This window comes from Echeneis naucrates, chromosome 12 (genome assembly GCF_900963305.1).
Source record: "Echeneis naucrates chromosome 12, fEcheNa1.1, whole genome shotgun sequence".
Lineage (NCBI taxonomy): Eukaryota > Metazoa > Chordata > Actinopteri > Carangiformes > Echeneidae > Echeneis > Echeneis naucrates.
This window is the reverse complement of record NC_042522.1, coordinates 19,928,608-19,941,832: the sequence shown is the minus strand read 5'-3', so window position 1 is coordinate 19,941,832 and position 13,225 is coordinate 19,928,608. Positions and strand designations below refer to the sequence as shown.

The 13,225-nt window shown below is 48.5% G+C and overlaps 1 protein-coding gene across 1 annotated transcript; it reads left to right on the top strand.

Annotated features, from left to right (window-relative positions):
- Positions 1-3,752: 3,752 nt before the first annotated feature.
- LOC115052398 (transcription factor 7-like 1-B) lies at positions 3,753-13,223 on the top strand (the record flags this gene model as incomplete). The annotated part of the gene is made up of 12 exons (XM_029516474.1): positions 3,753-4,773; positions 4,920-4,989; positions 6,123-6,259; positions 10,846-10,923; positions 11,165-11,282; positions 11,373-11,454; positions 11,532-11,588; positions 11,686-11,802; positions 11,883-12,048; positions 12,166-12,273; positions 12,388-12,436; positions 12,661-13,223. Coding segments are annotated over exons 1-12 (1,722 nt in total), but the record flags the coding sequence as incomplete, so codon positions are not given.
- Between the last annotated feature and the right edge of the window lie 2 nt (positions 13,224-13,225).

The window sequence follows — 13,225 nt, the reverse complement described above, 5'->3', positions numbered from 1 at the left end:
CTCAGATTCAGACTCCAGGGACCTGAACCAGCTGCCTTGGTTCAACCTCCTGGATTAGTTTGGGCCAGATGGTTAATACTGATGGAAGCTCCGTTCTGTGATTGGTTGTTTGTCTCCACGCCACCCTGATCGATGGCACTGCCCTGTTTAAGCCTTTAGAGAATCTGGATCGAGGGTGGACTGGGACCAAACCTGGGATGGATCAGGGTCAGGTCTCGGGGGAAGGAGGTCCAGCAGGATTTCCAAAAATGACTATTGACCATGGACCCATTGGACCTGGTGGACTCAGCCTCGCTGTGAGCCACCTGAAGGTGGAAGAAGAACTCTGACGGTGCCTTTATTTGTCTGCTCAGGACTCGAGCACAAACACACTCGAGTGTTTTCAGGTTCTGTAAAACTAACTACAGACAAATATCTGAAGGGACCACCCACTTTAACTCTACTAGCTCCTCGGGCTTAATCCAATTTTCCACTGTTACTCTACTTGTTTACATAAATTTAATTACATAGTGTTTTCCTTCACACACACACACACACACACAGGGCTGGCAGACGATCCTGTTGGGAAATGAATGGGTGATTGATGGACTGAGGCGCATGAGCAAATTGCCCCCTGGGGCTACAAACCTGCCCCCCATCCCCTATTCTCCCACTTGTCAACTCTTTAGCAACAACTCCCCCGCCCATCCTGCTCCCTCCTTATCTGTTCAGCTGTCACAGGTAACATTAACAGGCTCTTTTACACCTCTGCTCTGTGTGTTTAAATAGTGACTTCTTGTTGTTTCCTTCAGTTCTGTGGAGAGCAGCTGTGTGTTTCAGAGGAAATAAAAGAATGAAGACAGCTGTGCCTTTTACTTTTTTTGCTGTGTAATTAAAGAGTGAGGGGAAAAGTCGGTGTGATCCGTGACGGCCGACATCTCGGAGGACGCTCCTGCCGAGCTCCAGGTGCAGGTCCAGCTGTCTCCCTGCAGCAGAGACCTGTCAATGACCTCAGGCCTCAACCATCTCACGTTCAGTTCACGTTCAATGACACTGAGTGCAGCACAGACGTCAGGACGTCCTCCGACAAGGCGTTTCTGATGGAGTTTATAAATCAGCTGCAGGTCTCCTCCAGCGGGGGGGTTACACAGTGAGATTGGCTTTTATGGTGTCTCATTTCCTCTCTGTTTCTGGGCTGTAATGAGCTGTGTAAACACACACCACACACACACACAAACCACTACATTGTTCTCCTCACACAGGATGAAGCCAAACATCATCATCATCATCATGATCTTGTCTCTGCTGAAGTTTCTGCTCTGACATGTTGGTGACTGTGGGGCGTTCAGGCTCTGGGTTTAAAGTCAAGTAAACGTGCTGCTGTAAGGTGACTCCACCTGCTGCATGTAATCTGATAGCATGAAAACCAGGACCAGTCAGACCAGCTTGGCTTGATACAGACCATATCTGTGAAAACATTTAAACATTCTAAAACTGTTCCGTGTTTTTCAGGGTAGAAAGATCAGACTCTCTGAGAAGAAATGACTCCACCAGGAGTTAAAGGAGTTGAAACAAAAAATACTCTTCGAAGACAGAAACTAAGAAACAGTTAGACCGTCAGCAGAACAAGAAACAAAAAAACCATTAAGATGTCCCTGAGGTAAAAAAAAACTAGAGACTGAGACCACAAACTCATCACTGAGCTGATAAATCATTTTCCCATTGACTTCAATACAACCTGACCTGTAGGTCATTAGATAGGATTAAGGTTTAGACTGGAGTCCAGGTCCACTGATGCCATAAACTGAAACGATTAGTCGACAGACAGAAAATTAATAACTTATTTGGATTTTTTTATATAATTCACTGGAGGAAGATTGTTTTGCTTTTCAATCTGTGTCAATCAACAACAGCCTTAAAGATGTTGGGCAGTACAATGATAATTTATCTATATAACAATAATGTCATCGTTAAGACGGGAGCATTTATTGGTTTATGAAGGGAAATCAAACAGTCTATGGTTTAGATTCTGGATCTGCTACATTTCCCAAAATGTTCATTTTAATATTTCTCCATGTATTGTACCTGCAGCTAAAATCCCACTCAGGACCTTGTGAGTTCTTTGTCTCCGCTCAGACTCAGACCGAGGCAGAACGAGCACATCTGCTGTGAGGAATACGCCCAGGTCTCCAGTTTCATTTCCACCATTACGAGCAGGAAAAGGGGCGACGAACCTGAAACCTACAAGTGTTCGCAGTTGATTTCTGTCAGAGGAGGTTTCAGCTGAAAGAATCCATCAGGTCCGTCAGAGCGCTGCAGGCCTGTCAGGGTGATTGAGAGTAATGAAATATAACTGTGGCTGGACTCTGAAACAGCCATTGTACTCTGAACACAGCAGCAGCTGTGCAGATCAGCAGGAGGGGATCACAGAGAGGGCTCAGTCTGTGGCTCAGGTCCAGACTGTGAAGATCCTGAACCCCCCCACAAAGTTTGGTGGGACTTGGGCAGAGACTGAATACAGTTTCAGCTGTAACCTCCTGTGTGTGATGTGTGGCTGACCCTGCTTGGTCTGGTTCAGTCCTGGGTGTGTGTTCGAGGTTCGAGAGTCTGTCGATGGGGAGGAAATCCCTCTTTTGTTTCCAAGGAAGTCAAGTGTGCGCCTTGTGTGTTTTAATGGAGGAAACTCAAATACGGTCAAAGTGGAAGGATGAATATGTGACAGCTGGAGGGAACCAGCCCTCATGTTGAACAACCTTCATGATCCTGACTTGTTTAAATAAACGTTTCCAGAGAAACTCGATTGTCGTTAGATTCTGTTTGTTCTGTTGGGTGAAGGAAGTGTTGCTGTAGAGTCTGATGGTGGAAGTTCACAGGTTCAGTCCTGAGACCACGTCAGCATGATGCTGTTTAAGATTTCATCAACACAACAACTGTTAATGTTCATACAACCTGAACAACAACAACACAGGTCTATTTCTTCTACCCCCCCCCCCACTATACGCTCCAATTGGACTGTCTCCTGAAACTACGCCCCCGCGGTGGCAGCACACTGACCCCTCATTATGTCAACTCGGCTTGTTTACACCAAAGTTACTTTTCCAAACTTTTCCACAAGTTTGTTGATAAAAAAATGGCGACTGTCTCCACAGTGGAATATAAACATGCTGTTTCAGGAGGCCGAGCCGAACAAAGAGGACTCTGGACCAACACAAAGACTCAGAGGGAGGCTGATGAGGCCTCGGGTACTAATGACCTCCAGGTTCTCCTCCACAGGGAACTTATTATTCAGTTGCAAGTGGAAGCAACGATGTGCGTGCGTGTGTGTGTGTGTGCTGCTGTTGTACTATTTTGTGCAAATGGAAAAAACGTTTCAGACTCATTTATTTCCTCCTGAGCAGATCACCTGACTCATCAGATAATGCCGAAACAATCAGAGATTAAGATCAAGCTGACATCAAACACAGTGATTTCTTACGTGAGAACATAAAGTGTTCCTCACAGTCACTTATTAATATAATGTTTAAGTTTCTGACAGTAATTATTACATATATTGAATTAATAAACAGGTAGAACTGAAAGAAATATGTTGTGTGAATCAGTTAATTTGTGTTGACACAAACATGTTGTTGTTTTTCCTTTCAGCTGTATTTTAACTTTGTCAGAAAAGTGTCGGACTGCTCCTTTAAGCTGTGAGCTCGCCCCCTTGTCTCCATCTAACTCCTCCTTCCTTCCTTCCTTCCTTCCTTTCCTCCCTCCTCGGCAGACGAATGGGACCAACCTGTTGTGTGCTGATCTGGGATCGGTCCATCAGTCCATCAGGAGGCGGCTCCAGCCGAGGAGAGCGGTGTGATCTGACCGGGGATCGGTGCCGGTCCCCCGGGTGTCCGTGCCCCGACGCTCCGCTCCTTCCAGTCCACTTGAGCAGCCCGTCGGGTTCCCACGCCTCCGCCTCCGCCTCCACCTCCAGAGAAGCGGCTCACGGCTCGACATGCGGAAACGGCCACTTTAGAGCAGCGTCGGATGGGGGATTATGATCGTTTTAATCCGGAATAAGGATGTAGGATTAACCCGCAGCGGCAGCCTGCACTTCTCCGGCGGACCAACTGCTCCGAGCGGGACGGAAACTTTTCGGTCGGTGCGGACGGACACGACGCCCCTCGGTTCCCCCCTCTGTCGGCGGCACCCAGCGGGTCCGGAGCGGCTGTTACGGACCTTTTCTGACCGTCCGGAGCTTTAATCCTAAATGCACGGACTCCTGTTCGGGTGGGATCGGGCTGAAGGAGGACTTCCACACCGCAGGAATTTGACGCCAGAAGCCGAAAGCGTTCGTGAACGCAGCAGGCAGCTAGCTAGCTTAGCTCGTTAGCTAGTTTTTTTTTTTTGTTGTTGTTGTTGTTGTTTTTTGTTTTTGGGTGTTTTTTCGTCAAAAGGGGCCAAAAACATCACTCCGCTTACCGCCAACGCTGCCTGCGGTGTGTCGGGGACACGGCTAACGGTGGCCCGGGGCTTTGTGAGAGGTTTCCCGGAGCTGTCGGCCGTTTTGTCAGTTTTAACACAAACTGTAAGTTCGGTCTGAAGTGACGCTGTAACGTTAGCCGCTGCAGCTAACGGCCGAACATGCCGCAGCTAAACGGCGGAGACGGAGACGACCTGGGGGCCAACGATGAGCTGATCGCCTTTAAGGACGAAGGGGAGCAGGAGGAGAAGAGGAACGTGTCCTCCGACAGGGACCTGGACGAGGTCAAGTCCTCCCTGGTCAACGAGTCCGAGACCAACAGCGGCTCCGACTCGGAGGTGAGTTTTCCAGCACCGGGGCCAGAAACCAACTTTTCTCCGGCGTCCCGGTTCGGGTTGTGTCGGTGTGAGTGCACAATCATGCCCGATGCTCCCGTCTGAGTTTGTTTACATTTGTGTGTTTGTGTTCATTTACATGCATGCAGGCAGACAGACGGCCGAAGCCCAATCCGGATCAGGAGAGCCGGATCAGACACGGTCAGCTGTTCGAAGAAGGTCTGTGCTTTGTCTCATTCAAGGCCCAGAACTCCTCCGGTGTTTCACCTGAACTTTGACCTCCAGCAGGAGACGTGTTTGTGGTTTTTACAGTCAAATCCGTCAGGGTGGACTTTTATACCTCCGACAGCCAACCAGGTATCAGTCAGGGAGGATCTGGGCCACCGATTGGCTGATTGCTATAATTAAGATCCAGCAGTTCAGGTAGACAGTCTGATAAACCGAATCCCGGGTAGTTGGGTGGTGGGTCCAGGTGGGCGGGGTTTGTGCTGAACGTATTGTGACATCACAAAGACCCAGAAGTCCTGACGGTTCGTTCTAAGGAGTTCTAGTGGGTGGACTTGGATACTTTCCCCGTACCGGGCTTAGACCGGGCTCCTAATCAGAGACCACATGAAGGTTTACCTTTAGACTGCACAGGCCTGACAGCAAATGCAGCACACTTCATATTTGTCTAAAGGGTTGTTTTGTTTTTCACGGTTCTCTGAAAAACAAATGTTTTAAAATGTTCAAGGTAAGAAAATCAAATCCAGCCCTGCAGCAAGCGAATTAAAATGAGCCTCTCCTCAGACCTACATGCTCTGCTACTTCTGACTTCATGAAAAAGTTAAACAGTAATTGCCGTCTGTTGAGTGTGTGGGTGTGAATAAATATTCTGGGGGTGTGTGGCAGCCGGTGGCTCAGGAAAGGCTGCGCAGACAGAGGGGAGAGTGGATTCCACCAAATCTGAGCAAAGTGAGAGTGAAAAGAGGCTGGTTCAAGGTCCAGAGCAAGACCAGCTGAAGCTTTTGGAACAGCTGGAGTTTATTGTGGTGCCAAAACATAGATGGAATGATGTTGACAATGAAATATTTAGAGCATTGGAGGCTTTAGAGTTGATTTTTCACGATTATGTAAAGAGATGAAAAAACAGAAAAGCCTTAATGGGGCTCTAAAATGGTTATAATCACTCGTGACTCTACCAAATTGGAAATGAAGATTTACTGACGGAAAAATAAGAGATGAGGTCAAAATCAGGATTGAAAACAACCCCGATGACATCATCTGGCCTCCAGCCAATCAGAGAGAGCTGATGTTCATGTGTGAGGTCTGTCAGTATTCTCTCATATGTGACGGGCTCTGATGTCTTTCAGCACTCAGGCGGCAGCAGGATGGCGCCCTCTTTCAGCCCTCGCCGTACGTTGGATATCCGTTCTTCATGATCCCAGACCTCGGGAATCTCTGTAGTCCCTACCTCACCAACGGCGCCCTCACACCAAGTGCGCGCACGGTAAGACATACACATATTAGCAGACCACCATGGGGGGCAATTGAACTGCATTCGCTCAGGTTTATTGGCCTTGTGGTTGCATGAATCTTGGTGTAATTTGTCAGTGGTGATTGCACCACCCGCTGGGGAGGCTAAATGACTGTAATGGAGCACATTCATCTGGCTGGAGTCAGTGGGACAGAGGGGGGGAGGACATGCAGCTGGGACTCGAACCGGCACTCTGCAGCTTTCAGCTACCACGTTGCTCCAGACAGGAAACTCCATTAAGCCTCTGTGGTGTCTGTTTCTGCTGTGAAGTGAATATTTTTTTAACAGCCAGGCATGATCAGAGTTTTTGAAGGTGAAAATAATTGCAAGTTCCATCAAAAGAACAAAACAACAGTTCAGCCAGGAGGAAACAGTGTGTTGCATCGTTGTCTGTGAAGATGCTGAAGCAGCAGAGCAGAGGAGGGTGACGCTTTAATGAAATAAAAACAGAAAAGTGAAGCAACACTTAAAATGTCAGAGTCAAAGTTGTTTCCAGACGATCACAAATGGAGCAGGAAGAGGAGAGGGGCTCAGAAACTGCTCGCCTGGCACATGGTGATCAGGAAGTCAACAGCCAGAGCAATAAAAGACCTCCTGTACCTGTTGGTGTCTACAAACAACAGGTGATAATAATGCGATAATAAAGTACTCGGTTCAAGTGGAGATCAGCAGCTTTGTTTTGCCTGAGCAGGGTTGGTCTGTTTGACGTCATGTCGATGAGTCCCTCGAACCCTGACTCACAGCAGACGGCAACAGGTTGGAGCTGCTTCACACTGAGGATATTATTTTTTACGTGGAGACCTGGATCCCTGACTCATCACCACCTAGAAAGCTACCTTTTGTGCATTTGCATTTGATTAGCTGTGTGTGTGGGCCGCAGCAGCCTGTTGTTATAAGACGGTGTGCGATGGGACAGGGTGAGACAGGCCTGGACATAGCCTGTCTCCTGCTGCAGGAATGAGTTCACATCATGGCCGCCGCTCTGCAGCAGATAAGCTGCTGGGACTGACGCCGTGTTGCTCAATTTACCAGGACCCGCAGCTTTTTGGAGCTCAGTGTGGATTACAGGGATCCTGGTGATGGTTCTTGCAGCAGCTCATTTAAAAACTGCCCTGTTGGCAGAGTGAGGAGCTGAGGAGTATTTCAAGAGAAATGTTTTTAGAAAAGAAGTTGGAGGAGCTGTTGCTGAAGGTGTTATCACAGGCTGCCCACGGAGCCGGACCTGAACCGTAAACCTAGACCTGGATTCTGGTCCACGGTGACCATCAGGGGGCAACTCTGCTGGTTCTAGTCAGAGGTCAGGTTGAACTCTACTCTTTGGGAAAATTTAGGATCAACATGATGTTCATTTTTGAAATGATTGGAGCATCTCTGCACCAAAACCCAGTGAAAGCTAATAATGTACAACAATGTTGTGACATATTTTATCTTAGCCATAAATGATCATTTAGATCATCTTCCAGTCAACTGTGCAGCTCTAATATGAAAGTCACAGGTCTGTGACTTCTGTCGATATATTTAACACAAACACCTGCATTCCTCAGCTTTGTGAAGGCCCCCCCTTTGTGTTTGCGGGTCATTGTTGTCATTAGCAGCGTCTGGAGGGTCCTAATGCACAACTACTGTGTGTGTTTGTGTTACATCTCATTATACCTAACAAACTGCTGTGACTTCACACACTCCAGTGTCTGATTGACTGCTTGTTGCCTTGAGACAACACACACACACACACACACCCCCAGCACTCCTCCTTCACATTTCTCTTTACACAGTGGAGACCTTGTGTTCTGCTCAGTGAGAGTGTGAGGTGTGTTTATAGGAGGGAGGGGATGAGCCTGCCAGTCTGAAGGCAAGTCAAAGTAAACAAGCCAACGTTAGCTGGACACTACCTGAACCTAAAACAGGTACTTTACTGTGCTGGTATACCTGAGGCAGGGACAACCTGTCTGATCACCCCCACCCCATCGTTCCTCTGAAGGTTGGAGGTTTGATGCCTGTCTCCTCCAGTCGGCGTATCTCAGTGTAGTCTGAAACACTTTGAGTGGTCGATTTAAAGCCCACTTACTGGAAAATTCCCGTTAGTGAGCACCATTGCAGTACAGATCAATCTTATAACAGTGACTTTAAAAATAAAGTTTATTCAAACAAGGCCTCAGTAATCGCTGAGCTTGGTACAGTTTATAACTGATTGACCTGCAAAAGGACGATCACAGCAGCTTCTCAAAAACATGACCTCTTCATAAACTCATTAAAGCTGATCCAACAGGTGTGTGTTGACTGAGAGCTGAAGAGCCTGTACCTGCCCCCCCCCCACCCCCAACTGCCACAAACACACAATTACCCTCATACCAGAGTCACACCTGAGCAGCAGTGAATGGTAAGAGGAGGATAGAGCCTGTTGTGCTAAAACGCTATCTGTGTGTGTGTGTGTGTGTGTGTGTGTGTGTGTGTGTGTGTGAGAGAACGTGGCAGCTCTTGTTTGGGTAAAGCTGGTTCCTTTCAGCAGGCTGGACAATCCCAGAATTCCCCTGTTTACTTGACATTGTCTCCACAGTCTTAAAATACCAAGAAGATGACCTGTCTGAAACAGCACACACAGACACACATATATGTTTGTGTGTCATCAGGATGTGTATAGTATTTGTACAGAGTTTTGTTTAGTTGTTACACAGGAGCATACAGACACCATACAGCAGATCCAGTGAGAATTTAAACTCCAAAAATCTAACGTGAACTTCAGATACAGAAAATGACGACCCCTAAATCCCCCGTCACACTTTCAGTATTTAAGAGGAAACTGTGGTTTCGTGGGAGCAAAGATAGAAGCCACAAAGGACCATGACGAAGTAAATCAGATATTAAATTTATCTGTTTCAATCATTTCGGAGTTGGTCAAGTCAAAACTTCCCTCCATTGTTTTGGCTTTTTTTTTTTTTTTAATACATCTGTTACTATGTAGAAGAATATGAGCTCTGTGTGTGTGTGTGTGTGTGTGTGTGTGTGTGTGTGTGTGTGTGTGTGTGTGTGTGTGTGTGTGTGTGTGTGTGTGTTCTTGGTATTTCCAACAGCTGGATCCAGTTAGCACTCTCAGCCAGAGCTTCCTCTGGCCTCTAATGGGATGGGGGAGTGTGATGCTGTATTTGTATTACTAGAGAGCACAATTTTGGAGTGTGTCTGTGTGTGTGTCCTCTTGTATATGGACACTGCTGTGCTTGTGTGTACGTCCTGACGAGGTCCACACATGTCAGTGGCTTTTGAGCAGCAGAAGGGGGAGGTGTGTGTCTGTGTGTGTGTGTGTGTGTGTGTGTGTGTGTTCGTGTTTGCATGCTCGTCTGCAGCAGAGTAAGATGAGCTGAAGATAAGAGGGGAAAATGTGATTAGCTTCACATTCAACATGGCTGCCTGGTTCCTGGTTGTGCTGGCTGAGGACGTTTGTTAAAGTTTTCACTCTTAACTTACACATTAAGTTTTAAAAACCCTGTTCAGGCTGAACATTCAGAATCATCTGATTCTGTCTGACTCAGTAAAGACTCAACAAGAACTATCTAAAATCATTTTCCTTATTTTCTAGATAAAAACTTTGTAAAGCAGAATTACCAAAGAAAAGCTGAGCACAGGAAGTTCCATAAAGGCAAAAATGAAACTTAATCTCTGAGCTGTTTCTGACTCTGATTGGACCAGCCTGGGTCAGAACTCTGTCTCCGTTCAGGCGCCCTTCGGCAGCTCCGTTCAATCAGTGTCTCCACCACAACATCAGAATCTAAACCGCCTCCTCATCTCAAACCCCAACCAAGGTCACCAGAAACCTGCTCGTCATGTTTCTGACCACACTGCTTCAGTGTCTGTAAGGTCGCTTTTCTCTGTGCAACACCAGGAAAACAGCGGCGCCCTGGTTCTGGGTCAGGGGTCACAGTGGTGAATCTGTTGACGACCTTACAGATGAATGGGCAGAAAAGGGCTCTTTTTTTCCTCCTCCTCCTTGTGTGTGTCTGTTAGTGTGAGAGTTGAGGGGGTTCCCTGTTTCCAACCAGTGTGGTCAGCACTGGGACTCTGGTGGTTTGGGGTGTACGTGGGGGTGGCCAAGGGAAACTTTCTGGACTCTTTGTGTGACTCAAAATCCAGAGCCTACACACACACTCATTCTGTTTTCCTTCAGCGCCGTATCATTTTATCTTTATACAAAACGTACCGTTCTCCTGTCACACGAATTTCTGTGTGTGTGACGCTGCCACCCTTTCAGCAGGAAGAATGTAAACATGAAGGAGATGAACAACATTGGACCGTCTTGTCTCACCTGTATAAGATTTCAATCAGCAGAAACCGCAACATCCTGCTCCCTCGGATGTTTCCAGGTCTTTGGAGTTCACTGATGATGTACTGAGATCAGGCTCCTCTTTTAAAAAAAAAAAAAGTTTCCATTTCTTAATAAAAAAAATGTTGAGCACGGCTAATAAAGATGTGGATCTGCTGACAGGATGTTGTCATGATGCACGTTTGAAAACACTGTAGATTCACTGTGATGATGACTGTCACTCTGACCCCCCCCCCCTCTTCCACAGTACCTGCAGTTTCAGTGGCCTCTGCTCGATGTCCCTGGAAGATCAGGGATGAGAGACTCTGCTACTCCTTCACATCTGGTGAGACCCCCCCACACACAGTACAATGACTGACAGCTCTCACAACAGCTGCCAAATCCAATGTGTGATCATTTGTCCAGATGTTTAAAATGTTGAGAAGAATCAGGAGCTCCTGTCAATAATCAGCCTGAAGCTTCACCCAGGTTTTCTTCTTTGTGTTAAAAGAAGCAGATTTGTTGTCCTGACACCTGGTGGACAACGACATCACTGCAGCTCAACTAATCACCTGTTGTGTGTTCAGTCCAACAGTGTCCCTGTGGTGCAGCACCCCCACATGGCCCACCTACACCCCCTGTTGTCCTACAGTCCAGAGGCCTTCTCCCCCCAGAGGGCCTCCCCTGGTTTCTCACCTGACGCAGGTAAGAAGACTGCTCTCACCTGTCGTCCAATCAGATCCTCTAATCAGTGACCTGAACACACACACACTGATCTGTCTCTGTCTGGACCAGGTGTGTCGAGGACCCCCCATGCTGCCTGTTACCCCGTCTCTCCTGGGAGCATGGCTCAGATCTCACACCCCCTCGGATGGTTGTGAGTACAACATGCACAACAAACACAAATAAACACACAATGTCTTTGAGCTGAGTGTGTTTGTACCCCGTCTGCAGGCAGGGGCAGCCCATGTACCCCATCGCTGGCGGCTTCACACCTGCTGCTCTGTCCAGGTGAGTCTAAGCCCCACTAACAGATCCCTCCCTCCAGAAACTGCTTCAGTCCAAACACATCTGTGGGATGAAATCTTAATAATGTTGACGTGTTCAGCCTGGTGTCCAGCAGTTTCTCTCCCCGGTTGGTGCCGACGCCCCAGTCGTCCATCCCCCACCCGGCCATCGTTCCCACAGCAGTGAAGCAGGAGCCAGGCTGCAGCAGTCAGCCAGGGTAACCGTCGGCCGCCGAAATCCTGATTCCTGTTTCTAATAAACCGCAGTTTTAAACTCCGCCCCTCGCTCTTTCTGCAGGAAGTCGATGCCTGACACTCAGCAGGAGAAGGAGGATGAGAAGAAGCCTCACATCAAAAAACCACTGAATGCCTTCATGCTGTACATGAGGGAGGAGAGGCCCAAAGTGGTGGCTCAGTGCAAGGTGAAGGAGAGCGCCACCATCAACCAGATCCTGGGACAGAGGGTCAGTGTTCGATTCCCTGATGTTCACTGATCACCACTGGATCAGGAACACTTCGATCATATGTGTATGTTTGGCATGCCAGTGTGTGTAACTGTGTGTTGTTGTGTGTCTCCACAGTGGCACTCTCTGTCCAAAGAGGAACAGGCCAAATATTATGAGCTGGCTCGTAAAGAGAGACTCCTCCACTCCAAGCTGTACCCGGGCTGGTCGGCCAGAGACAACTATGTGAGTCCATCCTGCAGACGCACAACTGAGACTGTCGCGCATTTACATCTGAACTGTGTGTGTGTGAGTGAGAGAGAGAGACAACAGAGGCCTAATGTGTTAGTTTCTGTTCAGGGTAAAAAGAAGAAGAGGAAGAGAACAAAGAGTGAAACTAAACTTGAAGGTGAGTGTGACTGTTTGGACAAGAGAGACCAAAACAGTGAAGCTCTAAAACCAAACACCTGAGAACACACACCGTAATATTTACCTCATAGGAACCACAACGGTAGCTTGAACTCTATGGGAAAATGTCCCAGCTCACTTAGTCATAAATGGACATGTTTGTGGCCACAACGCCAGAAAACACACTGACCTGATTGCGTCTGTGTGTGTTTGTTTGTTCCTCAGTTCCTGCAGCAGCGGAGGATTTCTCTCCGCAGCTAAAACGACCTTGTGTCCCATCTGCCCTGGAGGAGACGTCACACACACACCCTCTGCTCACACAGCCTCACACACAGACTGCACACACACACACCCGCCCTCCACTAACACAGACACACACCATGTCCCACCTGACACATACGCACCTCTCCCAGGCTAGCCCCGCCTCCTCCCTGGACTCCCCAGCAACGCCCACCACGGCGCTGGCCTCGCCCGCTGCTCCGGCACCGACGCACACCGAGCACACACACTCCTCCTACGGCGGACACACATCGCCATACGCCGAGCAGCTGCAGCCGCTGTCCCTCACCACCAAACCCCACCGGACGCCCCACCCCCTGAGCCGCAGCGCTGTCACCCCGGGACCCTCCACGCCGTCCTCCACCTCCGACACCCCCACCTCCTCACCCCTCACCGCCTCCTCCAGGAGCTCACCTCTCCCTCCCCCGCTGCTCTCTCAGCCTTTCCTCGTCCCGCCTCCTACCTCTGCTCACCAATCAGCGGCGAGCTCTCATGGTGCCTCACCGCAGTC